Genomic DNA, 26508 nt, shown 5'->3' with positions numbered 1-26508 from the left:
CACCAGGATGAGGGTGAGTGTAAAGCGCAATTGACGCTTTCAGACAACGAATTGCTTGTTTTCTTTTACGTTCTGAGCAAGTGATGATCGACTCCCCTTCACACAAAGCATTTCCAAGAATAGCAAGGCCTGAATATAAACAGTAGTAGCCAAATGACCTTTCTGATACGAAATACAGTGTGCTTTCACGCTGAGAGCATCAAGCGCCTGCGGCCTTTTTCAAAGCAAGACAAACTCTCTTCCAAAAATTCAATAGATTCTTTATATCTATTTAAAAGAAAAAAGCGTTCGCCCGTGATAGTAGAGTGCTAAAGGTAAAGTCAACTTTCAAAAATATAAATGATCGTCTTCTTACCTAGTGCAACGCAGGGATCCTCAGGCGTGCAAACGGCCCTTACGATTGACAGACCGTCAGGTGAGAAATCGTACGCCTGAGAAAAAAGACCGTCCTGCAACAAGCTGAAGCTTATTTCAAAACGCACTGCAAAAAGAAACGTGCACAGACAAAGTCATCATATTCGACTCACACATTCCTACTTCAACGTGAGAATCCGGAATTATTGCCTGAAAAATTCTCAAAGCTTCAAACAAATGTTCTAAAGTCTTTTCTGGAAAATCGTGTGCTCTCAGACTCACACCAAGACTCTTGTGACCTGGTAAGAAAACATAATTCGAAACGTATCGTCATAGCAAGAAACGCAGCTCACTAACAATTAGCAAGAGAAAGATCAGGATCAAAGAGCCCACTTTTTTCGAAGGAAAAGCCTTTTGCAAGACTTTGAGCTCATCATCAAAAAGCTCTAATATCTTATAGACTTGTGCAAGTCGTAAGTAAACTAGAAAACCAATTAAGGATGATAAGGAGATTCGGCCATCGAGCTTCTTCGTACTATTAAAGGAGATATCGGTTGCTTCTGGAGCTTCAAGAGATTCCAAACAACTGAGCAATTGTTGAAGAGTATTTTCGGCCTCAGACGTAAAGCCATGGAGCAGTTGGCGCCAGCAAAACCAATTCTACGACTAAAGATCCAGTAAAGCCTAAGGCGCTAATAACTCCACTTTATTCGACCAACCTTTTGCAGTAATACCGGTAAACACATAAGGACCTGTGCGGGATTATGAAGTTGATCGCCGAATGTTCGCGTCTACCTCCTTGAAATTACGCAAGCAAAACTGACTGTACGCCAAACCATAGTAATCTAAAGCAGACCTTCATAAAAAATAAAATCTACGTAACGATTCTTACTTACATTCTCGCCTTCGACGTCGGGTTTCTTCCTCGCAAAATCCTGTCGAGTTTGCTTCAAAAGCATTAACGCGAAGGGAACTAAAATAGACCGCCTCTTCGTAGTGCCCGTAACCAACAGCTAAACCACAGCCGCAGTCAACGAGCCCTGGATAAACTCCTTCGTCGAGTATCCCCATTCTAAGCATCTTTTCTACAGTAGAATAGATGTGAGGAGTGAGAGAGAGCACAATCAGACTATTTAAATGATTCTTATTGTCGGTGAAGCGAGGAAGACGTTCAAGTAACGCCTTTGCTACGGATTTGAGAACGCTGGCAAAATCTTCTGTGCATTCGACCATTCGTTATAGCATGCTTGCTTGAATTAAATGATGCATAGAAAAGGTGACAATCATGTTATTATCATGCAGGACTACTGATCTGTTGGACGAGGGAGCGTTCGTTCAAAATCCTAATAGCTTTCGAGATTTTGAACTTCTTATCGAGAGGATTTGTCGGAAACGCAGCATCTGCGACGACGTCTTGGGAATATCACGCGACGACATGACAGCACAGCACTTGAAAAGGAGATAACCCTCTTGAGATTCCTCATCTCGCACGTCATCAAGATCCAACTCCCAAGTTAGAGATACACGATGTTTCTCTCTCATTGTAAGCGGTCTGAGCACGCAAAATCTGATCGCAATAGTTGATAATATTGATAGACGAATGAACTGACTGATGTTATGAACATTGCGTCGCTTATCTTCTTTGAGGTGGGACAGATAAAAGTAACGCAAGAAGCTATCTAAATTCAATGCAGTCGCTTCCAAGCGCTTAGCCTCGGCTTCTATCACCCTGCCGGGTGGCAGAGCACCGCTAATCCGGGGAGGATCAACCCGGCCGGTGCGGATACCATCCGAACCCCCCGGCGGCTCCCGCTGGACTGAGTCCGAGCGGTTAATAAGGGAGGGAGGGAAGGGAAGCAGCTCGCGTCATCTGGGAAGGCGAATGAGCGCGTGCCTACTCTACGCCAGCAGGACTAACTTTCACTGCGCATGTGCGCGTTGCTACGCACTTCGCGGTCTGACGAATAGCTCGTTCGTTGGTTCTTTTTTGTTCCTGATCATTCGAAATGCTTTAGGAAGGTTTGTTTTTAAGGTTCGATTCTGAAAGACGCATACCAAACGCTTTTTATTATGTTTTGCGAATGAATCGTCTGTCGCTTGCCCTTCGCGGAGTGATGAGGGATCCGTTAGACCTGCCAAAGTTTCTACAGTAGCTTTAGGTATACACAACCATTTGGCTTTACTCAGTTATCTCATTTCTGGCGTGTTTTTCTGATAATCCTTATCAATGGCGTTGAGTGTAAGATACCAAATATTTATATTAATTTGCGAGGTAACATACTAATAAAGCAGCTTTCGAACGATGAAATACGTATGATACGAGTAGCAGTCACTGATGAGATATGGCAAGGTATAGTCTTATCAGTCACTGATGAGATATTGCAAGGTACAGTCTTATCTGCTCTTCTGTGCTTGATTAACGTATTTTGGCTTTACCCCTGCAGGAATGAACGTCGCAAGATTTGCTGACAATTGGCTGAACAGCTCGTGGGATGTGTAGAACTCTACTTCGTCTTGTTTCCCATCTTCTTCTTCATCGTTGCCTTCTCCTTCGTCACCACGGGATTCCTGCGCTTCGTCGCTACCTCCAACTTCACTGCTCAAATTCTGATTGAATTTTTCCGCCAACTTTTTTACAGACGTAAGAAGAAAAGGCTCGCAGAAGAGGCAATTTCTTTCTCGAATGCATTCCAGGTGAAAAGAATGTCCGCAGCTCAATACAGCGGCTTCTGCAGCAGGACTGGCAACTGTGCAGTTTGTTTTGTCGCAAATAAATTCAACTAACGGTGGCGTTTGAGTAGAGAAGCCAATCGGAAAAGAACGCTCGTCAAACACTGGACCGAAAACAGGTGCACTGATTATTGTTTTGTTCCTACGTTTCTCTCTTGTATAAGGTTTGCCGCTGTGCAAATAAATTTGCCTGATGATCTTCTCAACGAGAAATTCTGCCGCCTTTCCAGACAGGTAAGAAATGTTAAATCTGTGGGGCTTCTTCAAAAAAGGCTTCAAAAAGTTTTCCATAAAGTCCGAGTCAAATTTTCGTGCACTCAAAACTTTTGCTGTTTCTTCTATTTGGTCAGCCGTTGACCACGACGAGCAGTGCATTCTGAGCATAGAATGAAATACTTCTACTTTTTTTTCAGTGAAAATGTTTAGGTGACTCTTGAATTGCTCTTTCCAATCTGGAATCACCGTTTCACAATGGATTAGATCGCTGATCACCGAGATGGTCGATTTGTCGTAATGATGCCGCTTCTGAGTAAGAAACATAAACGCTAATCGTATCATGGAATGTTTCCACAGGTGGTAGTTGCCTCCTCTTATCACCGTCGAATAGAAAAAGAAAATCAGAGGCAGCAAGTCGTCGAGCAGATGCTTGAGCAAGGCAAAGTCGGCATCTTTACATAATTTGAACGTTTTCATCACGCCTTTTCTAACCAGAAGCCAGCCCCCCAGCGTCGAAGAGATGAGTGTGAATGTTCTTTGAAAACTGGGCTTCTTGGGAAGGATCTTCTTTTCGCCAAACAAGTATTTGTATATTTCTGTAGGATAAAATAATATTATTTGCATGTTAGTGAGATTAATTATTACTTTCAAAGAAAGGGTGATAAAGTGAAAGAAGATTTTCGGCAGCGTTCAAGTAGATATGAAAGGGCCCAAGGACGGGAACAATGGAATGATAAAATGAAGACTCAGATCCGCTCTATAAATGATCAATAATGGTAGTAGAATCATTCAATGGGTTATACCTTTGCTATTAGTTTTTTGATAGAATAAAACGTGGGCCAGTCTCCGAGTAATGGCATAACGTTGCCTTTCAGGTACTTTTCTAACGCAGGGTGCTTTGCAATGACGATGCTAAGCACTTCCTTGTAATCCTTCGCCGAATGCAATTCATGATTTATTTCTTCCAGGAGGCATACACTCTTCATCGAATCCAGGTCTCTCAGATCTGGGCTGGTGTAGCATCTTCAATAAATATTTATGAGCTAACGAGAAGCTTTTGCTCTAGTCAGCAGTTACCTCAAATTTTCTAATGAAGAGGCAACGTCGGAAATGTCAATTCTAAGAAAATTTTCTGGAAGGCACTCCATCCACGTTTGAGTAAAAAATGACTCCAGGTTTGTTTCAAAATGATCGAGAATTCTGCCAATATTTATTGACCCTCTAGCAGAAGAACTGTTTGGACGGTAGTGTATGGGCTCCAAGGGCAGAGGAATGCTTGGAACAGACGGATGGAAATCTGCCAGACACGTAGCCATGTGAATGGCTGTTGAAGTGTCTCCGGAAGTTGGCCTCGGAACGGTATGTATTGTATGGTAATCGTCAATCATCAGAAGCACCATGTGTTTTTCAGATTCAGCTTTCGCAATAAGATCAGCGGCTATGACCTTATTGTTGTCACTTAGTTTCTTCCTGAATCGTCGTATGGTCATGGGATGAGGGCCTAGGCCCAAGGCTCGACCGCAGTCCAATGCCGCTTCAGAGCATCCGGACAAAGACAGGTGCAATCCAGTATCGTTCACGAGCATATTGTTTCTCTACAGGGATGAAATGTGTCTAAGTTTGCAGGTATTGCAAAGAGGTATATATATATATATATATATATATATATATAAGTATATATATATATATATAAGTATATGTAAGTAGACCCGTGTGATATTGATATATAAAGTGTAATGTAATAAAAATTATTCTTACCTGATTGCAAAAATAGGCGTACCGATGTAGTTCTCCTACGACCCTTTGATTTCGCAAAGCGCTTCTTCTTTCTGCTTCTGGGTAGTCTCCCGTCAGGGCTCTTTCGATCATCCCAAATAGACCTGGGGCATTGCGCTCGGCGAACTCCTTCATCTCCTCTGCTCCGTACAGCTTGGAGCAGTTCTCTTGCAGGCTGTGCTGATAGAGCGCACGCTGAAATTGCCCCACTAGTTCAGGAAATGATTCTATATATACATTTTTGAAAGTCACGTGAGGTATATCTATAGAATCGAAGAATACCGCTTCGATCGGCTCTCAGACGCTCAATTTCCGTTCTCAATAGCCGATTTTCGTCTTCGAGATGACCGATTTTCGTCCGTGCTTCGTGAAGAGCACGCAGCGAGTCCCGATCTGCTGGTTCTGCTCGTTCGAGCGATTCTACGCAGGATATCTTAGTGATTTAGCGCCCAACGCAATCGTCTTACGAGTTTCGGGGATCGACTGCGACGGCGCTACGATAGCGACTCTTTTCGCTGGCGATTCGTACGAAGGGTGCTCCGTGACGTCTGCTCTGCTATCCGCTTCGTCGTTGTGCTTAGCGCACAGGTAGGCCACAACAGCATTCGTCAAGTCGTCTAGTACGGGCAGGAGACGTTCAGGGCACGGCCGAAGGCGACCGGCGCAGCGTTCGCGATCCATTGCCATAGCGCAGCGACGTTGTTCTTCCGCTTTAGCTTCCGAGTGGCGCAAGCACAGAGAAACTAGCGTAGAGAAGCCCCGCTGGCGTGCTTCCCTTCCAGAATAGCTCCGAATACTTCCAAAACAGGGCGTGCTTTGGGCGAGAAGGTGTCGTGTCATGACGCCGCGATCGTAGTGGCAGCGAGACAGCGAAAACATCGAGAAAAATCGCCTCGTCGAGGAGCAAGGAGCGTAGAACTATTTCGCGCAAATTTCTACTGCTTTTCGCGGCTCTTTCTTCCCGCGAAAAGCTCGTCAGCTACTATGTTTATGCGTTTTGTGTCGAGACGAAGACGGCTGCCCAGCAGCCGTCGCGATCAGCGTCAGTTTCGATTTTTCCTCGGCGATTCTACGCGATTTGTGAAAATAGCACCCCCTATATAAAAATAGCCCCCTTCTTGTTTGAAAGATAATTCATTTGTTCGTCGTTTAGCGTGGGTTGGGTCCTTATCAGTTCAGGCGCTTCCTTATCAGAAGCGAATTCTATCAACTACCACACATTTGTAGCCCATTTCGAATTCCGATTGGGTCCCGCTCATCACGTGGTTAAACATGCGCAGTGAAAGTTAGTCCTGCTCTCTACGCCGCCTTTATGTTCACGCGTGCCTAGCGCGCGCTCCGCTCCTTCGGCGTCATCAAATACGTTTAACCAATAGGGTTAAACTCCACATTCAGATAGCACACGTGATAAAGATCCTTGAGCGTGCGCATAAACGCAACAGGAGAACCTACAAGAATCCAGCGAGTTTCGAAGAAAGGCTTAGTCACGGAGAGCCATGCCATGCAGCCAGAGTCAGAAGACTCGGAATGGATTGATGAGTCCGAAGTCAAAAGCGGATCAGATTCTGAAACTGATAGTGTACCGTGACAGTATCACACCATAGCTTCGCATGCAATTCAGTACGTTATTTACTGTAATACTCTAGTCCTTCCGTGACGCAAATTATCTGCCGTTAGTTACATGCAAAATGAACCGAAGCTGCAACTTCACAAATAGCACACAATAAAAACAAACGAGTCGAACATAATGTGTAGAAAATAAATGGCTAGCAAAGTTCGGACGTCTGCTCCTGGAGCCCAATACGTACGTCTTAGTCGTGAATTAAGCCCTTCCGAACATGACCTTGTATTCGTTTTGTACAGCTTCAGCCAATCGCACTACAGTACAATTAATAAATCAATCGAAAAAGTCCCATAATTAAATAATAATGATTGAGATGCATTTTACACTCACATGGCTTCATACGTTCATGCTCCGGAGGTAGATACTTGGTATCTTCCCTAAAACTGTTCAGCAATTCCTCGCTTTTACTGAACTGTTTTTTCGCACACGGGCACTTCACGTACAGGGGAAGCACTTAGAAAAAAGACTACTCTATAGCCGGCTTAGGAAGAATGTGCAACTCACTTTTCATTCGCATAACAGGACGATTCCTAACGGCGCCCCAAGCCATTTCAGCTAATTCCAAAGCGTCGTCGAATTTCTCCAATGGTAAGTAAACTTTACAGAGCGTAGTACAAGCTTTAGATATAGAAGATAAATAGCTTGCCGCTCCAAAGATTACGATACAATAGCATACGTATTGATACCGCATATTTTCCATCAGGATAAAGATGGGTGTAAAGCGAAATTGACTCTTTCAAACAACGAATTATTTCTTTTGTTTTTTTGTTCTGAGCAAGTGATGATCGCGATCGACTCCCCTTCACGCAAAGCATCTCCCAAAACAGCGAGGCCTAAATACAAAAAAGTAGAAAGATCTGTATAATCTTTCTGATCTGAAATAGTCTGCTTTTGTGGTGAGGCTATCAACTCTCTGTGACCCTTTTTCACAACAAGACAAACACTCTTTCAGAAATTCAATAGCTTCTTTATATCTTTGTAGTAAGTAAAGCATTCGTCCGTGAGAGAAGAGCGATAAAGAGAAAGTCAAAGTTTTTAATTAATGTAGTTTACGGTCTACTTACCTAGTGCAACAAAAGGATGCTCAGGCGGACCAACGGCCCTTACGATTGACAAACCGGCACGTGAGAAGTCGTACGCTTGGGAAAGACGATCTTTCTCAAACAGGCACAAGCTTATCTGAAAACGCACTGCAGAAAGAAACGTGCACAAAGACATAATAATTGAAATGGACTCACACATTCCAAGATCTTCGTGAGAATCAGGAATCATTTCCTGGTAAGTTCTCAAAGCTTCAAGAAAATTTTCTAAAGCCTCGTCTAGAAAACCGTGCACTTTCAAACACGAACCAAGTCGTTGGTAACCTGGAAATAAACATAAACCGAAACTTAATTGTTATAGCATCAAACGAAGCTCACTAACACGCAGCAAGACAAATACCAGGATCAAAGAGCCCACTTTTTGCCAAGGAAAGAGACTTTCGCAAGACACTGAGCTGATCATAAATACGCTCTAATCTATCGTAGACCTGCGAAAGTAGTAGATAAACTAAAAACCAATGAGGGCTGGTAAAGAGATTTAGCCATCGATCTTCTTTGTACCATTGAAAGAGATTTCGGCTACTGCCGGAGTTTGGAAAGAATCGGAAACCCTGAGCACATTTTGAAGAGTTCTTTCGGCGTCAGACGTCAAGCCCAGGAGCCGTTGGCTGTCCGCCAGCAAAAACATTGCTACGAATAAAGAGACCCAGTGAAACCTAGGATGCTAAGTATCCCACTTTTATGACAAACCTTTCAGAGTAAATTTTTATCAGAAATATTAAGCAATACTACGAATAAAGACCCAGTGAAACCTAGGGTGCTAATTATCCCACTTTTTTCAACCAACCTTTTTGAGAAAATTTATCAGAATTTGTAGGCGTTCCGCTTAGAGATCGCCAAATGTTCACGTCTACCTCGTTCAAATTATTCAAGAGATATCGACTGAACGCAATATCATAGTAATCTAACACAGAACGTCAGAAAAGAAAGTTTACACAATGATTCTTACTTACAGTCTTGCCTTCGACGTCGGGTTTCTTCCACGCAAAATCGTGTCAATTTTGCTTCGAAAGCATTAACGCGAAGAAAGCACAAATGCGTCGCCTCTTCGTAGTGCCTGTACTCTAGCGCTAATTGACAGGCACAGTCAACAAGTCCTGGATAAACTCCTTCGTCGAGTATCCCAAGTCTAAGCATCTTAACTGCAGTAGAATAGATATGAGGAGTAAGGGAGAGCACAACTGGACTAATCAATAGATTGCTCAAGTCGTCGAAGTGAGGAAGACGTTCGAAAAAGGCTTTTGCAACAGACTTGAGGACGCTGACAAAGTCTTTCGCGTTTCCGGCCATTCGTTGCAGCATACTTGCTTGAATCAAATGATGCATGGAGAAGGTGACAACCATGTCGTTATCAGGACTACTGATCTGCTGGATAAGAGAGCGTTCGTTCAAAATCTTAATGGCTTTCGAGATTTTGAACTCCTTATCGAGAGGATTCGTCTGAAACGCAGCATCGGCGACGACGTCTGGTGGAATATCACGCGACGACATGACAGCACAGCACTTGAAAAGGAGAAAACCCTCTTGAGATTCCTCATCTCTCACGTCATCAAGATCCAACTCCGAAGTTAGAGATACGCGATGTTTCTCTCTCTCCTTGTAAGCGGTCTGAGCACGCAAACTAGAAATCTGATCGCAATAGTTGACGACATTGCGAGCGTCTAGACGAATGAACTGACGGATGTTATGAACATTGCGTCGCCTGAGATCTTCTTTAAGGTGGGAAAGATGAAAGCAGCGCAAGAAGCTATCTAAATTCAATGCAGCCGCTTCCAAGCGTTTAGCCTCAGCTTCTATCATCCTCCAGTACTTCGAAAACGTGACCTTGTGCTGCTCAATAAATGTCCTAGCATGTGATAAAGCCAGTGGTAAACCGTCGATGGAAGGCTCAGCCGCTACCTTCTCTAAATACTTCCTCTCGTTGTAATCGAGGGTTTGCAAGGACTCCTTCGATTTTCCTGCCCAACAGAGAAGAGCAACAACAGCCTTTTTCTTTTCAAGGACGTTCAAGAGCAATGAGTTGACGTTTCGCTGATAGGAGATGTCGTGCGTTTGCGTTATTCTCGTCGTAATGATGATGTGACAGGCAGTCCGAGTTCCAGGCAAGACATCGCTCACCAAGCCAAAATCGTCAGCATTGTCAAAGAGAAGCAAAGATCGAGGACGATTACTGATATAGCGAATGAAAACACGAAGAGCGTCAGAGGAACTGCTGACGTCACGCTCAGTACTCAGATCAGCCGACCTCGCAATCTTTAGAGAAAGTGATCAGAAAAAGTGATTTCGTTAAGAGACTACTTACGTTTTCTTTTAACCAAAACAGAAACGACGAGTACGATTCGGTGTTGAAATAGAAAACGCCATCTGAATACGACTTGACGTATTGGTGAACGTATTTGAAAGCCAGAGTCGTTTTTCCAACTCCGCCCACACCAGAGACAATCTGATATCACTGTCATGAAAAGTTAAATTATTTGATAGGTTCTCGCATGCCTGAATTTTCTGAGAATTGATTGGTTCAACGTGACTCGTTTTTGCTCTGCCGTTCCACAAGTACTGTGCGATCTCTTTCAGCTCGTCGTCTCTACCGTAAAAGCGTCGGTCATCAACGACGCAGCGAGGCAAAAGATCTTCAGCAAAGAGAAAAAGTTAAATTTTGAGATCTGATTAATTAAATATCGAGATCTAATTAAATATTGACTAGGGCTCACCGCTAACACTTCTGTCGTCATCATGGGGAATTGTCAAATTTCGCAATTTTTTGACGTTGCTTAGAACTTTCCGAATGCGTTCAACCGATGAAAGAATTCGACCGTTGGCTGCTCGATATTTCTCAAGCATGGCCCAGGCCATGATTTGACATTTAGACAATGGTTCAGGTGGTACTCTTCAATGCCATTTAGCTCGGGCATTTCAAAGCCTAGAGAGGCCCCCAGCTCTTTCCAGTAAGGACCGACTTCTTCAAAAGCAAACTGATACAAAGACTTTTCTAAAAATAATCAATAAATAGCCTTACAGTATAGGTAAATAATTAGATACGACGGATCGAATACTAGTTAGCCATATCTGATTATTACCATAGTCTATTCGCCCTGCTTCTCTGAAAGTTCTCAAAGAGCTATACACTGAAGAGAGATCCTACACAAGTCTAAAGAATGACGTAATACACCTTACGTTCTCTAGAGACCACCTCGTCCTTTGAAGCGGCCTTCAAAATGAGCCTTAGCAGACGACTGCATAAAAAGTATTATGAAAGTCCCCATTCCCAAGACGCGATACCTCCCCCATTATCTCTAGCTCACTTGCAGAAAGGACGTTCGCCCCTGACACATATTGATTCGCGCAAACGAAGAAGCTTCTCGCTACGTAGTTGATGCTCGCAAGCAATCCTACGAAGCAAATCGATGCAACCTATACGCTCGTCCCTGACATATATCGATTCGCGCAAACGGCGAAGATTCCGGCTTCTTAGTTGATGCTCGGAAGCAATACTGCGAAGCAAATCGTGGCACTGCATCGAGACACGCCGGATTGTATCCGCGATCGAGAGTCGACGTGCAGGAGTGCATGCGCATTAGGCAGTGACTCCCAACTAATGACGTCATCTCGTCTAAAAATGAGCTTGCGAAGCCCGCAGGGATCGCCACAACCGAGAATCATTTTCTGAAGAAGACATGTATGTCGATGAACGCTGAACTTCTCTTCTATAGGATTACGATCTTTTGTTCGGCGCGCACACGTGATTAAGATTCTTGAGCGTGCGCACAAGCTTAACAGGAAAACCTTCACAAATCCAGCGAGTTTCGAAGGAAACATGAGTCATGTGGAAAGCCCGTCCGAGTCGGAAGACTCGGAATGGATAGAGGAGTCCGAGAGCGAAAGCGGATCAGATTCTGAGACGGAGATCGAGAGTGATCCCGAACCCCTGGATTTCGACAGCATTTACCATAGTTTCGCAATTCAGTACGCTATTACTTATGATGAAGTATACCCTAGCCTTACCGTGACGCTATAACATTACAAGGAGAAGCCGTAACAACTAACTAGTAGTAATATTCTAAAAGAGGAAATTATATACGGTCCTTAGGGGATGGGGATAAGAAAGAGTACAGTCAGACTCAGCGTTGTTTGTAAATAGAGTGGTTCTTAATTTCTCTCTAGTTACACTGACGTCTTGAGAGATTACGAAGAAGATCAGGCTGTTCTTGTTGACGGCGATTCCCTTGTGTTAGAAGCGATCATGGATCGTTCTTTGGACTGGGACCATGGAGGACAATTTCTTCATCTCACATATCTTGTTGAAAAGAAGCTGAGCGGTTTTCAACGGAAAGCAACTCAGGTGCGAGTTGTCTTTTTCAAATTCATGGAAGTCGTGTGGTCACTGCTGCCTGATTCGTCCGCTCTCCTGGCTCGAAAAGCGATAATTCGACATTTGAATAGAAGCACCAGAATGTCTGTTGCTTGCGAGTTCGAAAGTGCTTTATCTGACAAGTGGAAAGAGTACCTCAAAGAAGAGTGCCCCTGCTTCGTTGTTATGTCAGATAAACCATTGGAATTATCATCACTAAGCAAGTTTCGCTCAGTTATTGAAAACGCCAGGCTTCCATTTCGCTCTCTTCTGCTCGGCTGTCAGCAAATGGAAATTGACTGCGTCTTCTTCGCGGGAATGAAATTCAGGGTGAATAGAATTCATGCTTTTAGATGCTGCTTTTCTCCGAGTTTGAGAGATGAAGTTGAACAGGTAAGCGTGTGTTTTTTCCTTAGCTCCAAACCTTAGCATAATAATAATTACTAACAGTGTTTTTGTATATGAGACCACTGGCACTTTATCAGGAGACCAAGTTATGTAATTAGTCGTCTTGTGATAGGTAGAAAAAGAATTGAAGCGAGCAACTCTTTCTCATCTTCAATTTCTTCCTTGTCAACGTCAGCAAAACGAGGTTCAAAGTTTCGACCTATTTGTAGTTCTGCGTGTTAAATACATTTTTGAAAGGATCGTGATGATTTTGAAGAATTTTTCACGGCAAACGTTGAAACGTTTATCCGTGCCGTGGGTGGTCACTTCCGATTGATTCTCTTTGGAATCTCTGCAGCGTATACACTACGTGTACATTGTAGTGCAATAATGATACATAACGTGAATTCATTCTTGTTTAGAATATGCCCAGAAAAATTGATCTTGTTCAACTCTTCGTTTTGCACGCTGGACTTATCGAGCTCCTTCCTTTGCGCGACAGATATCAGATGCTTTTTCGTGGACATGATCAATTTTTTGACATGGACAAGGAGACGTCTATGTTTCTCACAAAAGTGGACTTGAGTACTTCAGATTTTTCATTTAATTACCCACATTTTTAGATGCACTATCTTCTTTGCTCTGGCGAGAGCTTGGTCGCTGCACACGATCTTAGCTTTCCGCATTGCGAAAAGCACTACGCGGACCTTATGGATGGAAGGCTTTTTTGCCGTTTAGTGCAGCTTTTTAGAAAGTCCCCTGCAAAACTTTCTGATGCAATAGCTGAAACTTGTCAAAGTAAGGCTCTCATCTTCAGCTTTAGCTGTATATGTAGGCTGCCAATTGACTCCGTGACAGGTTCTAATTCTACTTCAACTCGTCTTCTAGTTGTGTGGAACGCGATCTGTTCCGCAGCAGCTCTGTCTTCCAGCCGAGAAATTCCTTTGTGGCCACGCTGCTTGGAGTTCAAGGGCGATGATGCTGAGACGAAAAGCCCATTTACCCATCTTGCCCCTGCTTGGTTGCGTTCCGACTTTCACGGTATAGGTTAGCAAGCCAAATCTTTTTCCTTCTATCAAGGTCCCACTCATGTGCGTCATCGCTCGATGACGTACTGGAGTGGGGCCCTGGCCCTTTTACATAAAAGTGTAGGCAAAAGTGAAAGAAGAAGGCATAACGTTGGGATTACAAAGAGGCCTCTCCTGCTGAATACTAGTTTTTTTTCTTACGATGCCTACGTCGGCGAAATGAAAACAAAGCTAGCTTACGAGGAGGAATGGTGTTCCGTAAGCGCTCGAAGCCGGTAAATTGGTGCCTTTTATTTAGACGTGATTCTCCTATACCTTAATAATTTTTGCATAGTTCGCCAACAGGCGCTCACCGATACTATCACGACGATTTTCATTGGCACTCTGGAAAATACATAGCAGACGGTGCTTGCGGTTTATTTTCTGGCTTATGAACACTTGTTAAGAGTTGCTTGGGTATAGGAATGGGAGCTCTTCCCGCAGTTCTAAAGAGCACGCTATCACCCGTCCGAGATCAAACGAAGTATAAGAGTTTTCTGCAAGATTATGCAGAGTCATTGGTGGGAGGAACTCTTCTGAACTCTCATCCCCTTCTTTTTGAAGGAAAACGTCAGCAAGGCGCTAAGCCTGTACAGCACAGCATGAATTTTTATGGTCATTAGCGAAGATTCTCTGTGTAGAAACAATCCGCTAAAGCCAAAAAAATTATTGAAGAAAACCAAAAGAGAAAATATAGTTAGTGCTGTTCGTAGTTATAAGCAATAAATAGCTGTTTTCTTACTTTAACTAAAGAGGTGGCAATCGATAAGGAAGAAGAAAAACTTACGACCCTTATCAAGATGTCCTCTTCGTCTTCGGCGGAAGGACAACTACGTGAGCTAGACGCTTTTGTAAAGAAAGCTCATCCAGAAGTCCAGTTTCATGCTAGAGAACGAATATTTGATCTATGTCGAAAAGAACTGGGTAAACATGTTTGCGCTGTCAATTCTCTTGAGCCGTTAAGTTTCAATATCTTTATGCAAAGATATTGAAAAGCAACGCCTGTTTTGGAAAGTTCGCTTGTTCATGGCCGCTCACTCACTCGTGGATGAGCATCCATCCTTGATTAATAAGAAATTGAAGCGAGAGATTGTGAAAGAAGTAAAGCAGCTTGGCTTTTCTGCCAATGCAGCCCTGATTGCGGGAAAGTTAGAAGGCGAAATGACAGCATCACACGCAAGTTTATTATCGCTGCATGGATCAATAAGTTTGAGTTATGTATTTAGAGCGAAAGTGAAGCTTGCTGTCGTTTTCAGCTTTTGAACATGGGGCATATGATGCAAAGTGATAAAAAACTTGCACCAGATCCTAGAGTCAAGGAGTTTATTCCTGACGAGTGGCAGGTAAGCAAGTGAAACTTTCTTTATATTTCAAATGTGTGAAACTTGTTAGAAACACTGTTTAATTAAGTCTTTGATCAAGAAATCTATACCTTTTTCGTTTAGGCAAAAGTCATGGATTTTATTGACAGAAACGAGTCGGTTGTCGTTTCTGCTCCTACGTCGTCTGGAAAAACATTCATTTCGTTTTATTGCATGGAAAAGGTGCTCAGATTGCGCTGATGTGCATAAATATCTGACGTTTGACTTCTTTAGATTCTTCGATCGAATCCCGACGACGTCCTCGTTTACGTTTCGCCGACGAAGGCCTTGGTAAATCAAGTGGCAGCAACCGTCTACGCCCAATTTGCTCACAGAAAAGCAGACCTGCCGGAAGGAAAAACGCTTTGTGGAGTGTTTACTCGTGACTACCGCCTGGATCCAATGAAATGTCAGGTAGAGATACTTGCACCATTCTGCAGCCTTTATGCACTAGATTAAATATCATAGATTCTCGTTACGGTGCCAGAGGTTTTTGACATTCTCCTGCTTTCTGTTGTGGCACAGAAATGGGTCCAGCGCGTAAAATATGACATTCTCGACGAGGCAAGTTCGGCAGTAGACGGAACGCGCTTCAGGCCGTTTTACCTTGTTCTAGGTTCATTGCTTGGGTGACGAAGGTCGGGGAATGGTTTGGGAACGATTGCTTTTGCTTGTTCCTTGTCCATTTCTTGCTCTTTCGGCTACTATTGGCAATCCTGACCGATTTCGACGGTTTGCTTCTCTTCGTCTTCAATGAGACGTATCGTCCATTTATCTAAGTGATGTTTAGGTGGACTGAAACCGTTCAGCGAGCGAAAAGCGACAAGTCAACAGCCAAGGCTTCAAAAGTTCATCTAGGTTAGCCTTTGACTTACCAAGCTTATGATTGATTTTATTTTCCTGTTCTGTGCAGTGATTCACAAATCGTCAGATAGGTTTTCCTACTTACAGAAATACATTGTTGTTCCAGATCAGAGCAAGTCTTTTCGAACAGATGTTGTCGCCATTCATCCTGCGTCAGCAATCTCCACTAATCGAGTATTGTGTCGAGCGTGCATGGCGTATTTATCATTACAAATGAATCACTCACGTTTACTAACAGATGATTAATTTCGGGTTTCCCGAAGATTTCACGATGTCAGCTGCTGAAACACTGCATCTGTATGACGAAATGAGTAAACAGTTTCCACACAACGCGTCCCTGGCGGTGTGTGAGATGTTTGCTGCTTTAATCAATAAAGAACATTAAGCAGCTCCAATTCATAGGCAAATAATCCGGAAGCGTTTTTTCGTGGAGAGCGAATTATTCGCCGAAATGGAGCAAAAGAGTATGAAACGAAGGTCAAGACGTTTGTTGAGGAATTGAGCAAAGATCCGGACAAAAGCAAGGTTAATAGCCTCGCGCTAGCAAATTAATTTTTAGAGAGTGAAAAGTTTTTTCTCACAGGTCGAAGCGCTGTGGAATTCTCTGCAGCCTACAAGCAATGAGCGTCTTGCATTGGATAAGAATTCTTCATTTCGAAAGCTTGTAGGCGGAATCACTGATTTGCTTCTTAAGCTAAATGAAGAAGAAAAGCTTCCTGTTATTGTATTTTGGTGAGGGGGCTCCTGCATGTCTTGTGTGAATATAGGCTTTGTTCTTTTTAGCCTTGAGAGAAAACGTTGTGAAACCTTGGTTCAAACTGTAGTAGAGGATTTGTTTTGCATGGAAGAAGAGTCTACGCCAAGCCTTGCGCAGCGTCACAAAGATGAAAAACGACGTCTTAAAGAGGAGAAGAAGAAGCGAAAGCGAGAAGAAAAGCAAAAGTAGTTTTTGCGGAAAGCTTCTAGTTTGTACTATCTTATGCTTCTTAAATAGCCGTCTGTTAAAAGGCAAGAAAAAGAGATCCCCTCAATGGGACGATGAAAAGGAAGAATCGGCGTCTGAGCCAGTCATGAGTGAATACGATCCCAGAAGATGTAGAAAAGAGTACTCCTTTTATAATATGAATAAGATCCGGACTTCAGAGGTGAAAGGAATACTTGATAGCCGTTTCGGTCATTTGCACAAACACACATATTTAATTAACAGGACCTTGCTAAACTGGAGAGAAAGTATTTGAAGTACTCTCGAAACGCATGGTTCAAAGAAGGACTGCAGCGTGGAATTGGCTGCCATCACTCAGGTATGGCTAAGAAAGAGAGGCAGCTGACTGAAAAACTCTTCCGAGAAGGCGCAATCAAAGTAAATCACTTTTATTTTGTTTTATAGCATCTCGTATAATTTTTTACCGATGCAGGTTGTCGTGGCGACGAGCACACTAGCTCTTGGCATCCACATGCCGTGTAGGACTGTAGTATTTGCTGGTGACTCGCCGTTTCTCAACAGCCTCGGTTTTCGTCAAGTAAGAACACACATAAAAACTGATGCGTTGGAAACCTACACACTATTAGATGAGCGGTCGAGCAGGCCGACGCGGTTTTGACCCTGTTGGCAACATAGTCTTCTTCGGAGTACCATGGAAAAAGATTTGCCAATTGATGACAACCGGAGTGCCGTCTTTGCATAGCAGTGGTTCACTTGACTTCAGCACCATCCTCCGTCTGGTGATGTACGAATCAGGTTCGCCGTTTTCGGAGGAGGCTCAAAGGAAGGTATGAACTAACTAAAAAAGCGAACAGTGTAACGCTGCAGTGATTGCTACTATGGCGCGCTACTAATGTGCAGACGCTGTCGGTTCTCAACAACGCAATGGCCGTTTACGAAAACGCCGACCTGGCGCCGCTTCAAAGGCACTTCTACCTCCTTGCAATTGAATATCTCAGGAGAAAAGTACAAATGTTTTGCCAGTGATCATATACTGATTGATCTTAATTAATAATAAGGGTTTAATGAGTCCCTCTGGACATCCGATAGGGCTGGCGGGACTAGTGACTCACCAGTTCTACGTTGATCCGAACAACTTCGTGGCTGTAAGTTTTCTCGAAAGAGGATTATTTCACAGAATCGTAGAAGCAAACTGGCGCTCACGTATATGACCTCTCATAAACATGTTAATCGACCCTCTCTTATATGCGCTTCTTTCAAGGAAAGCTTTCTGACGATACTCTACGGCGAATGGTGCACGTTTTAGCTTACCTCTTCGGGCTCCATCAAGTTCATCCGAAGGTGAAACAGCGTCACGATAGACACAATAGAGGAAAGGGAGGATCTCCATCTCAGGTAATGTCGTAATCTATCTTTTAGCACTTACTCCGTCGACTAGAATCCGCCTAGATTATTTTGCCGCCGTTAGACGAAGACATTCAGAAGATCATTGACAAGCACAACAACGAAGTGACTGAGATTGCGACTTACTATATCAAATCCGTTGTTCCTTTCGAGGACACCAAATTGACTAGGTCCGCTCTTCCTCTGTCTAAGATCGGTATTGCATATAGTGCATTTCGTCTAAACGAGTACCTCCTTTCTTGGTGCTGCTTAGACTTTTCCAATGATTCTATAGCAGAGAATACCGAATGGAATAGTCTCCTGTCCAACTTTCGTCGTCAGGCAGGAAACGACGACGTGAGCCTTTATACATCCAGTTCACTATATAACTACCGTCTTGGGTCTTCTTTGTATTAGAATCGGCTATGGTTCTCTGCTCTATCTGGAGACAAAAGAGGGGTCAATGACTTTTATTACGTTGAAGAGTTTTTCGACGTCAGAACGCATCTCGTTCGAAATCCTTTTTTCTTTCTTATTTATAGTTTTGTAGATTATGTCTAACGGTCTACCTATTCTGGAAACAAAGAACAACGTGACGTACAGCTCGTATGTGCTGGACTTCTTCAAACACGGACAAGTTAAAGCGCTGGAAAAATGGAGTGGGTTAGTTACAAAGTCCTTGCCCAATAATTAATTAATTAATTAATTAATTAATTAATCTGTTTATTTAGAATGACTTCTGGAGAAGTGTTCAGAGGGCTGCAGGACTTTTATTATTGCACTAAAGCATTGAGGTTGTATTTTCAAATTTCGTTGTCATTTTTGCCTGAAGCTAAGATCTTTTTGTTTGCAGCATTTCACTGGAGCAATATGAGAAACAAAACGAATTCATTGATCTCTTTCAAGCCTTTGATCAAGTCGCTGCGGCCTTTGGCGCTAAATACAGCAAAGCCTACAAGCTTCTACTGTAATTTACGTAAGCCTTAGCCTTAAGGTACGTACAGTATGTCCGTAAATAGGCGTGCAGACAATTAGGTAAGTAGAGCTACCATGTATATTGTTGGTATGTATGGTCGAGAAATCCTAGCTCCATAACCGCTACAACTGGAGCCTATCTAAACATTTCTGACAGCCAAAAACGTACAAGTAGACTACGCACACTTACCGTCTCAGACTTTTTATATTCGATGTCAGATTGAGTCAGATTGGCAACTCCCTGATCGAGATTTCGCTTCCCATAACGTGCGTTACGATTTCGAATCTCTGCTCTCCCTGCTCTGCTCTGATGATGGCCAACCCAAGCGCTAAGGTGCTGGAAGACCGCCGCTACACCGGCTACAGTGTTTGCGAAAACGTTCTTGAAGGCTTCGAATTCGATGATAAAGGTAGGACGGAGTTGTGCGGGAGACTAGTTCTAGAAGAGGAGCACTACGTTGCCCATAAGATCCATAGACGTACTTCGAATTTGGAAATAATTCCTACATACTGAATAGGGAACTAATTGCTGTGATTGCATTCAGAGTCGAATTCCTTGTCTCCAAGCAAAAAGCTCCAGACGACTAGTCCTACATTTGAATTTATCCATCCTAAACTTCCTACGGAAACAGCTTCAACGAACGAAAAACGACTCTTTAATGCCGTTAAAGAAGATAACTTAGTCGAAGTGCAGAAAATAGTTTCAATCTCAAAGAAAATGGAAAACCAAATTATACTTTTGGAAGTTATGACTGATGAAGGAAAAGTTGTTGAGGTTTAACTCCCGGCCGTTAGTATGTAGTCTCTCAGCAGAAATATTTTTTCTAGGGTTTGTGGACAGTTGTCTGTCTAGCAGTATTTAAAAAGAACATAGAAATTGTGAAGTTGCTATTTAATTATTACTCCTTCACAAAGGAGTTTACGCTAAGAGTTTTACGCACTGAAGCCGGGATCTTTTTGGATGATATTGTCTGCAGTTGTTTTGTGATAGAGAAAGAAGTGAGTTAGAAGAAAAATATATGCCTGTGTTTTGTACGTGTATAAGGCTGCCTTTAGTTCTTCACAATATTGAATTTGCTTGGAACCGGAATCGAAACACGGCAGTTCTGTATAATGAGTGACATGGTTTATACATGACGTTATATTACTAGATAATGATGGCTTGGATAGCCATCATGAGGAGCCTCCCACCGCTCTTACCGTTTTAAATAATAAAAAATAATAAATAAAACACGTGATTACACTTTTCATTGTTACGTCACGCATAGATATCTATTTTCAGATAATAGCGCGAATCAATGTCGGCAGCTGAACAGGGAACGGACGGCGCCGGCCGTGGCCGTGGAAGCGGCGAAGACGACAACGACGACCGCGGTCGCGGCCTTGGCCGTGGCCAAGGTCGACGTGGTCGAAATCGCCGCGGAAGCGGTCGCGGTCGGCGTCGTGGAAAGTAAGACTTCGCGATCACTCGCAAAAGAATAAATTTTATATTTTCTTTTTTCCTTAGCGACGTCTTCTTGCGATCGAGCCGCCATGGTGGATCACTCGAAATAGTGATCCCATCATGGCGGTTCCTCCGCCCTGGCGGCGGAGGTGAAACGATGCTGGCCGCCGCCCTGAACGTCATTCAGGGCGGTGGCCAGCGTCGCCAGCGCAAGCAAATGATGGAGGACGTGCAAAAGGAGGAAGAGGAAGAGAAGAATAAGGAGGAAGAGAAGATCGAAGAGAAGAGGGAAGAGAATAAGGAGGAGAAGAAGGAAGAGAAGAAGGGGGAGAAGGAAGAGCAGAAGGAGGTGGAACAGAAGAAGAAACAGGAAAAGAAAGAGGAGGAGAAGAAGGAGGAGGAGGAAAAGATGGACGAATGGGAGAAGGAGGAGATGGACGAAGGGGGACTTTAGATAGGAATGACTAATTATTTATGTGTTTAGCAAGTATATATATATATATATGTTGCTTATTTGTGTTTTAATTTTATGTCTGTAATAATATGTCTTGAATAAACATGCTGAAATCGGCTCACTTGGCTCACTTCGCTAATCTTTTCCCACAGGAGGTTGCTATCGACATGTCCCCAGCATGAAGTAATACATTCATTGATTGATTTTTTGACTGATTGATTGGTTGATTTTTTGACTGATTGATTGGTTGATTTTTTGACTGATTGATTGATTGATTGATTGATTTTTTGATTGATTTATTTACTGTAAAGAACATGTCTCATATTACTACGTAGGTATTTATATATTTTCCTAACCTTGATTTGCAGTTTTAAAAAAGCTTTAGTCATTGACTTTCACCATTCTTTTTTCATTTCATTTGCCGCAAAGATTTGTTGAATTTTTGAGGTATAAAAAATTTCCAAAATTTTGTGTTATTATAGGAGACATTCCAATGACATTCCATTGGAATGCCTCCAAGAAGGCATTTCATTGGAGTGCCTTCTCTTACCTGCCGACGTAACTATTGTTCATTGGCCATCAGCAGGTCAGCTTCATTAGCTGCTAAAGAAGAGCACAACAGCTTTGGGTTGTCGCACGCTTTTGCACTTTTGCGTGGAGAAGCCAAAGCCAACTCACTTTGATCGATGGGTACAATCAGATCAAAGTGGTTTCTATAATGTTGTATCTCTATTCTATTCACGGGCAGCCTAATTAGCGCCGGAACAGTTATATCAAACCTCTGTTTGTATGTATTCCACGTCCACTCTTTACCCATCCATGTAAATATACTGACGTCAATTTGAAAAAGTGTTGCAGTTGCGTGGATTTCAGCTTGGGTTGCCCAAGCTCCTTCTTGTCGTAGCTTTGAAATGTGAGCTTCATATTCCGTGTTGCAGCAGAACATTTCAAAGACAGACTTGTATTCTGCCATGAAATTAACAATCTGTAACCGAAGTGCCAAATGGTGATCTTCGGTTCCAAATGCTGCTTTCGACACTGTTCGAAAGTAGCATTTTCCGTCTCCTACTATCGATTCTCGCTTGCGCCCCATTTGAAGCAGAAACGGATTCGGAGACGGTGGAGTATTGGTCCGGCGTTTCTTTGCAGCCGGTGGTAACGGCACACTTGTGCGGGCACGACTCGCACGTTTGCCTTTAGGTTTGGGAACAGGGGCTTTTTTAGCCGCTGTCTTAGTCACTTTGACCGCACCAGTATCAATTTTGTCCGTGTCTTTGTCATTGTCTGCGATCATTTTTTTGCTGTATGTGTGATCGCTATGCTCTTCTTTGTCAATTACTGATTCTTCATTTTCCAGATGTTTAAAAAACTCTTTAATATCATCTGGAACAGTATCGTTGCTATTTCCGGCCAACGATTGAAACGTTTTTTCAGTGCGCCTAGCTAGACCATCTAGGCGCTTGTCTTCGTTCAATCGCTGTTTATAGCTTTTTGATTTGCTCAAATTAGAAATTCGAGCGTAATCAAAGCCTTGAATTAGGCAATGATTAATATGACGCACTCTGGAAAATCCCACGTATGTTATTCCAGGTGCAAATTCGCGCTTGCCTATGTCAATAACCGCACGATCTAGTGTGAGACCTTGCGATTTGTGCACGGTGACAGCCCATGCCAATTGAATTGGTAGCTGTCGCCGCTTGCATGAACTCTTTCTATTGCCCGTTGAACTGGGCCATGTGCGCTCGATTGGGCATATGGGAACGCAGCGTTCTCCGCCCCATGTCGGGCCGTCGTATTTGTCCATTTGAACAACGACAGCTGTTGGAAGTGCTGGCGGTTTTGCACCGGGTTGGTACAAAATTGCCACTACATATCCCATCGATCCGTTGATCAAGCCCATCTCGGTCCAGAGATTCGATGTGAGCATAACACGCGCGCCTTCGCAAAGACGAACGCGTGCGTAAAGTCCGCCAGCGTCTTCTTCATTGTCATTTTTCGCCTCGGTGCAGTTGTGATCGGCGTTAATCACAGCCACCGGTTTGTTTGAATTCTTCAAGCAATTGAAGTTGAACTCAGCTACATTCTCTCTGCACGCAAATAGCCGAACTGCATCGCGGAAAGACGTCTTTACGTCTCCCAGCTGATCGTGCCGTGCAAAGTTACGTGACATATACAGATCGTTCCAGTCCTCGTACGACGGGCAACCGTCGCGAAGCCTTTGCAAGGCGTCGCGAAACTTTATCTGTAGCTCGTCGTTACCGGACTGGCGAATGATTTTCGTCAGCTGTACGACAACGTCAAATGTCATATACAGCTGACGGCCTTGATTAGTCGCGGATCCTTCGGTTGCCGCGCTTCGGTACAAAGGAGAGTCACCAACAGGTGGCAACTGTCCCATGTCTCCGAAAAATATTACAGATATTCCACCGAACGACTCGCAAGCTCCCTGCGGCAGCGCTTGGCAGAGGCGCCGGTGGATAAGTGACAGCTGATGCCGTCCCACCATCGACATTTTGTCGATGATCAAATATCGTACGTCTTCGAACCTCTCTTGCAGGTCTCTAAGAGAAGGTCCTTGAACGTCAGAAAATGACGTCTTCTGCAAAGGAATGCGTAGAAGCGAGTGGAGCGTTTGTCCACCAATATTAAATGCTGCAACACCAGTAGGTGCTGCAAGTATGCATTCGCTTCCGAGCATTTCCTTTATGCAATTTATTAGATATGACTTTCCGGTTCCAGCGGAACCGCAAACAATCATTCGAAGCGGCTTGCATTCGAAGCCGCTTTTTGTCAACTCGTTGTGGCTGCGAACAATATCGTACGCTAATTTCTGATTGCCTTGAAGAAGGCTCGAATCGGCAGCCGCAACGAGATCCTTTTTAGATAAAGTGCTTTTTTTACGCGCTTCCGTCACAAATTTTGGAGCCTCTGACAACGGTGGAAACTGCGCAAGTTTTTCCGACCAGTTGTAGTGAGCGAGATCTCCTTGATTAAACTCGGAATCTCTTGTGTCGTCCTCGTCAAAGTTATTGGCTGAATTGGGAGGACGGCACAATTTCATCCAGTCATCTTGATCTCGGATCTTTTGCTGCCCAAGATCTTTCTCTTCGTCTTTCTGTGCCTCATTTGGATCTTCCTCTGTCTCTTCAAAAGGCATTTGAATATTGACTATTGATTCAATATCTTCCATCAGTTCAATTCTATTGACCAACTTCTTGCTGGCCGTTCGAATAAACTTTTTGAAAGCTTTTGTGGAAGGCAGAGGAATGGTTTCACCGTCTGTATCGATGATCTCATTCTCTGCTTTCTCTTCTTAAATTCAATAGTCAAATGGTCCAGCTTACGAAAAGGTTTGAATTTCATCAACTGATAGTAACAGTACTTTTCGTACTGTTCCTTGTTTGACTTATTGCAAAGGATTCGCGGGGCTACACGAACGACTACAGACTTGTGTCTGCGCACTGTTTTACCCTTTGCGTTTATATAGTAGTCAGAGACGTAGTCCAGTAGACAAACGTCTTCAATTTCTACCGGACGTCTCATGTACTCTTCTATTACTGTTGGAAGCGTTGCAGTTTGCTCTGGCTTTGCAGCCGGATCGACTTCCCGCTTATTCTCTAAAAAGAGCGTTTTGAATTCGCGAGTAGACGTCACCAGCTTTTCGCCCATAATTAGATGGCAAGTTTCCTGTGCTGAATAGTCGCGCTCGCCAACGGTTTTCATAAGCAATTTGGAAACGACCTTTCGAGCCGGATCAGCCATTGACATTGTCTCTGTAATCATCTTAAACGTTTCCTTCAGCGTTGCTGATTGCGGCTCGCTTTTTGTTGCGTATTTTGCGATATACTTACCGACAGCGTATGGGCTGACGATAACTTGCATGTCAACATTCGCTCGCCAACCTTCCAGCTGGAAGCGATTGTGACTGTTTACGCGAGGATCGTTGCGCTTGTGTTCTATCTCCGCCTCGGTATGTTGCTCCGGCTTTCCGAAAGGAGAAATTTCCAGTGTCGTTTCTTTTCTCAGCGTTTTTGGAAACCCGAAACGACACACGGACTCTCCAATTAAATTTGTTTTAAGGCAAGTCGCTTGCTTGCACTCTGTGTGGCGCTCAACAGTGGCTATCAGGCGCTTGTAATCAGCGTCATGATCGCTAATGTCGGCCCACTTTTCATGGCACGGATGATTGCCTTTCTTTGTTTGCGGCATTTCTCCTTTGCCTTCTTCGTCGAAAGAAGGATTCATTGTCGACACAAGCCAATCGGCAAAGTCGACAATTTCTTGGCCTTCTTCCCTTAGAATCTCTTTCATTCTCTCTTCGTTTGGTTCATCGTCTTTGCCAAGTTGAAACTCGGGGTAATCCTTTATGCGACGAGTTATCTCTTCGCAATCAGGAGCATCCCGAATCCAACCGACGCCGTGCATGTGAGCACTGCCACGATGCTGGTATTCTATGCGAGCCCAATAGTCTGTAAAGCAGTAGACGTTTGCCATAATATTATGCAAATAGTCAGTGGCTCGTTTAGTAAATAGCCAATCGGCTAGCATGGGATTGCTGTTCAGAGTTTCGTTTCGATCTCTATACTCTGCATGCAATTCTTCTGCCGTTTTATCCGGACTATAATGCGCTGCCAAATTGAAAAACTCGGGCCAATGCAAATCAGCTGCGCTCAAAGTAAAAAAGCAGCTTGGCGAACCGAGCTTTTCCATCATGGCAAAAAGATTTTTCTTCTGCATGTTCCCGTACTGTTTTGTACCGTGCAGACTTTTGCCAAAGTGGACAACTTTATTAGCAAAATGAGGATAAGGATAATTATCTGTTATCTCTCGGAGTTCCTCAACGGTGAGGGCTGCATCGCTCGGATTTTGTTTGACAAAAACCCGAGCTGTTTCTAACGTCCGCCACCTCATCATGGTATTCAGAGCAAAATACCTAAAACGCGGATGCCGAGCAAAACGCCCGTCTTTGTACCGCATTATGTGTTTGAGGTATTCGCCCAACGTAACAGACCTTAATCGGGGACTACGGAAGTCTCCTGCTCCCGTTGGAAATAACGCCGGAAAGGCTTGCGTAAAGTAGCCTTCCGTCGTAAACTCACTAATAGGATTACTACCGTAAGTGGGCCAGCTCATATGGTCCTGCTGATCACCATTTTCCTTTCCTTTTTCTTCAGCTTGTTCATCGGCAGACTTGTTTCCAAGAGTGTCGATAAATTTATCAAGCTTTTGTCTTTCTGTTAGGTTTAATGCTGCGGAAGGCAAGAAAGAATGCGAAAAGCGGACTTCATCGTCCTCGTCTTCATTCGTGTCTTTTTGTTCTTTTGCCTCGTCAGCATTAGCACCAACAGGAGAAATATCTTCAAAAGGAGGCATCGTCATTATTCGCTCTAATCACGTGGAGATCTTCAAGTTCTCCATCTTCAGGAAGAGCTTCTAATGCCTCGGAATCTATTTCTATGTTCTCGTAATACTTGTTGTTTTG

At 43.5% G+C, this 26508-nt stretch overlaps 6 protein-coding genes and 1 long non-coding RNA gene across 8 annotated transcripts; 3 read left to right on the top strand and 4 right to left on the bottom strand.

Annotated features, from left to right (window-relative positions):
• Positions 1–7764: 7764 nt before the first annotated feature.
• On the bottom strand, positions 7765–9600 carry LOC136192257 (uncharacterized). The gene is made up of 7 exons (XM_065980792.1): positions 8754–9600; positions 8588–8704; positions 8491–8528; positions 8302–8430; positions 8123–8248; positions 7939–8064; positions 7765–7890 (listed from the first exon to the last, which is right to left on the bottom strand). Exons 1-3 carry the CDS (start codon positions 9598–9600, stop codon positions 8494–8496), a joined length of 999 nt encoding a protein of 332 aa, XP_065836864.1. The 3' UTR covers positions 7765–7890; positions 7939–8064; positions 8123–8248; positions 8302–8430; positions 8491–8493.
• A 722-nt stretch (positions 9601–10322) lies between these two features.
• LOC136192033 (uncharacterized) lies at positions 10323–10918 on the bottom strand. Its single transcript, XR_010671093.1, has 3 exons — positions 10878–10918; positions 10512–10789; positions 10323–10430 (listed from the first exon to the last, which is right to left on the bottom strand). It is a non-coding gene; the product is annotated as an uncharacterized lncRNA (long non-coding RNA).
• A 664-nt stretch (positions 10919–11582) lies between these two features.
• On the top strand, positions 11583–19358 carry LOC136192545 (probable ATP-dependent RNA helicase DDX60). Its single transcript, XM_065981186.1, has 37 exons — positions 11583–11763; positions 11962–12541; positions 12669–12740; positions 12794–12907; positions 12958–13110; positions 13159–13333; positions 13394–13576; positions 13688–13838; positions 13898–13968; positions 14026–14192; positions 14244–14298; positions 14356–14526; positions 14588–14778; positions 14829–14945; positions 15048–15146; positions 15198–15377; positions 15432–15527; positions 15580–15695; positions 15754–15821; positions 15877–16001; positions 16066–16170; positions 16230–16352; positions 16411–16559; positions 16611–16769; positions 16822–16972; positions 17035–17187; positions 17243–17347; positions 17397–17597; positions 17671–17775; positions 17829–17973; positions 18032–18165; positions 18220–18370; positions 18428–18510; positions 18571–18648; positions 18704–18816; positions 18885–18947; positions 19007–19358. The coding sequence occupies exons 1-37, from the start codon at positions 11615–11617 to the stop codon at positions 19122–19124; spliced, it is 5169 nt and encodes a 1722-aa protein (XP_065837258.1). The 5' UTR covers positions 11583–11614; the 3' UTR covers positions 19125–19358.
• A 70-nt stretch (positions 19359–19428) lies between these two features.
• LOC136192547 (uncharacterized) lies at positions 19429–20360 on the top strand. 2 transcript variants are annotated; one of them, XM_065981188.1, is made up of 4 exons: positions 19429–19538; positions 19674–19903; positions 19957–20127; positions 20185–20360. In XM_065981188.1, the coding sequence occupies exons 1-4, from the start codon at positions 19439–19441 to the stop codon at positions 20263–20265; spliced, it is 582 nt and encodes a 193-aa protein (XP_065837260.1). In that variant the 5' UTR covers positions 19429–19438; the 3' UTR covers positions 20266–20360. The 2 variants fall into 2 exon arrangements, with proteins under 2 accessions (XP_065837260.1, XP_065837261.1); XM_065981189.1 differs by having other exon boundaries at positions 19439–19538; positions 20174–20360.
• Positions 20361–20366: 6 nt separating this feature from the next.
• On the top strand, positions 20367–21137 carry LOC136192549 (uncharacterized). The gene is made up of 2 exons (XM_065981190.1): positions 20367–20578; positions 20636–21137. The coding sequence occupies exons 1-2, from the start codon at positions 20427–20429 to the stop codon at positions 21024–21026; spliced, it is 543 nt and encodes a 180-aa protein (XP_065837262.1). The 5' UTR covers positions 20367–20426; the 3' UTR covers positions 21027–21137.
• On the bottom strand, positions 21053–24238 carry LOC136192546 (ATP-dependent DNA helicase pif1-like). Its single transcript, XM_065981187.1, has 2 exons — positions 21383–24238; positions 21053–21329 (listed from the first exon to the last, which is right to left on the bottom strand). Exon 1 carries the CDS (start codon positions 24214–24216, stop codon positions 21589–21591), a length of 2628 nt encoding a protein of 875 aa, XP_065837259.1. The 5' UTR covers positions 24217–24238; the 3' UTR covers positions 21053–21329; positions 21383–21588.
• LOC136192256 (uncharacterized) lies at positions 24216–26405 on the bottom strand. Its single transcript, XM_065980791.1, has one exon. The coding sequence runs from the start codon at positions 26403–26405 to the stop codon at positions 24216–24218; it is 2190 nt and encodes a 729-aa protein (XP_065836863.1).
• Between the last annotated feature and the right edge of the window lie 103 nt (positions 26406–26508).

This window comes from Oscarella lobularis, chromosome 10 (assembly GCF_947507565.1).
Source record: "Oscarella lobularis chromosome 10, ooOscLobu1.1, whole genome shotgun sequence".
Classification (NCBI taxonomy): domain Eukaryota; kingdom Metazoa; phylum Porifera; class Homoscleromorpha; order Homosclerophorida; family Oscarellidae; genus Oscarella; species Oscarella lobularis.
Note: the sequence above shows the minus strand (reverse complement) of the source record. Positions and strands in the feature narration are given on the sequence as shown.

Excerpts from the sequence above, each read along its gene's own strand:
- LOC136192256 (XM_065980791.1), bottom strand. The coding sequence starts at position 26,405 with ATGACGATGCCTCCTTTTGAAGATATTTCTCCTGTTGGTGCTAATGCT.
- LOC136192257 (XM_065980792.1), bottom strand. The coding sequence starts at position 9,600 with ATGATAGAAGCTGAGGCTAAACGCTTGGAAGCGGCTGCATTGAATTTA. Across the intron at positions 8,705-8,753 it reads CCGACGTCGAAGGCAAGACT|ATTACTATGATATTGCGTTC; the intron begins GTAAGTAAGAAT and ends GTTCTGTGTTAG. Across the intron at positions 8,529-8,587 it reads TGATAAATTTTCTCAAAAAG|TATTGCTTAATATTTCTGAT; the intron begins GTTGGTTGAAAA and ends CTTTATTCGTAG.
- LOC136192546 (XM_065981187.1), bottom strand. The coding sequence starts at position 24,216 with ATGGAAGATATTGAATCAATAGTCAATATTCAAATGCCTTTTGAAGAG.
- LOC136192547 (XM_065981188.1), top strand. The coding sequence starts at position 19,439 with ATGATGGCCAACCCAAGCGCTAAGGTGCTGGAAGACCGCCGCTACACC. Across the intron at positions 19,539-19,673 it reads CTTCGAATTCGATGATAAAG|AGTCGAATTCCTTGTCTCCA; the intron begins GTAGGACGGAGT and ends GATTGCATTCAG. Across the intron at positions 20,128-20,184 it reads GTTTTGTGATAGAGAAAGAA|TTCTTCACAATATTGAATTT; the intron begins GTGAGTTAGAAG and ends GGCTGCCTTTAG.
- LOC136192549 (XM_065981190.1), top strand. The coding sequence starts at position 20,427 with ATGTCGGCAGCTGAACAGGGAACGGACGGCGCCGGCCGTGGCCGTGGA. Across the intron at positions 20,579-20,635 it reads CGCGGTCGGCGTCGTGGAAA|CGACGTCTTCTTGCGATCGA; the intron begins GTAAGACTTCGC and ends TTTTTTCCTTAG.
- LOC136192545 (XM_065981186.1), top strand. The coding sequence starts at position 11,615 with ATGAGTCATGTGGAAAGCCCGTCCGAGTCGGAAGACTCGGAATGGATA. Across the intron at positions 13,577-13,687 it reads GTTGCGTTCCGACTTTCACG|GCAAAAGTGAAAGAAGAAGG; the intron begins GTATAGGTTAGC and ends ATAAAAGTGTAG. Across the intron at positions 15,528-15,579 it reads AATATGACATTCTCGACGAG|GTTCATTGCTTGGGTGACGA; the intron begins GCAAGTTCGGCA and ends ACCTTGTTCTAG.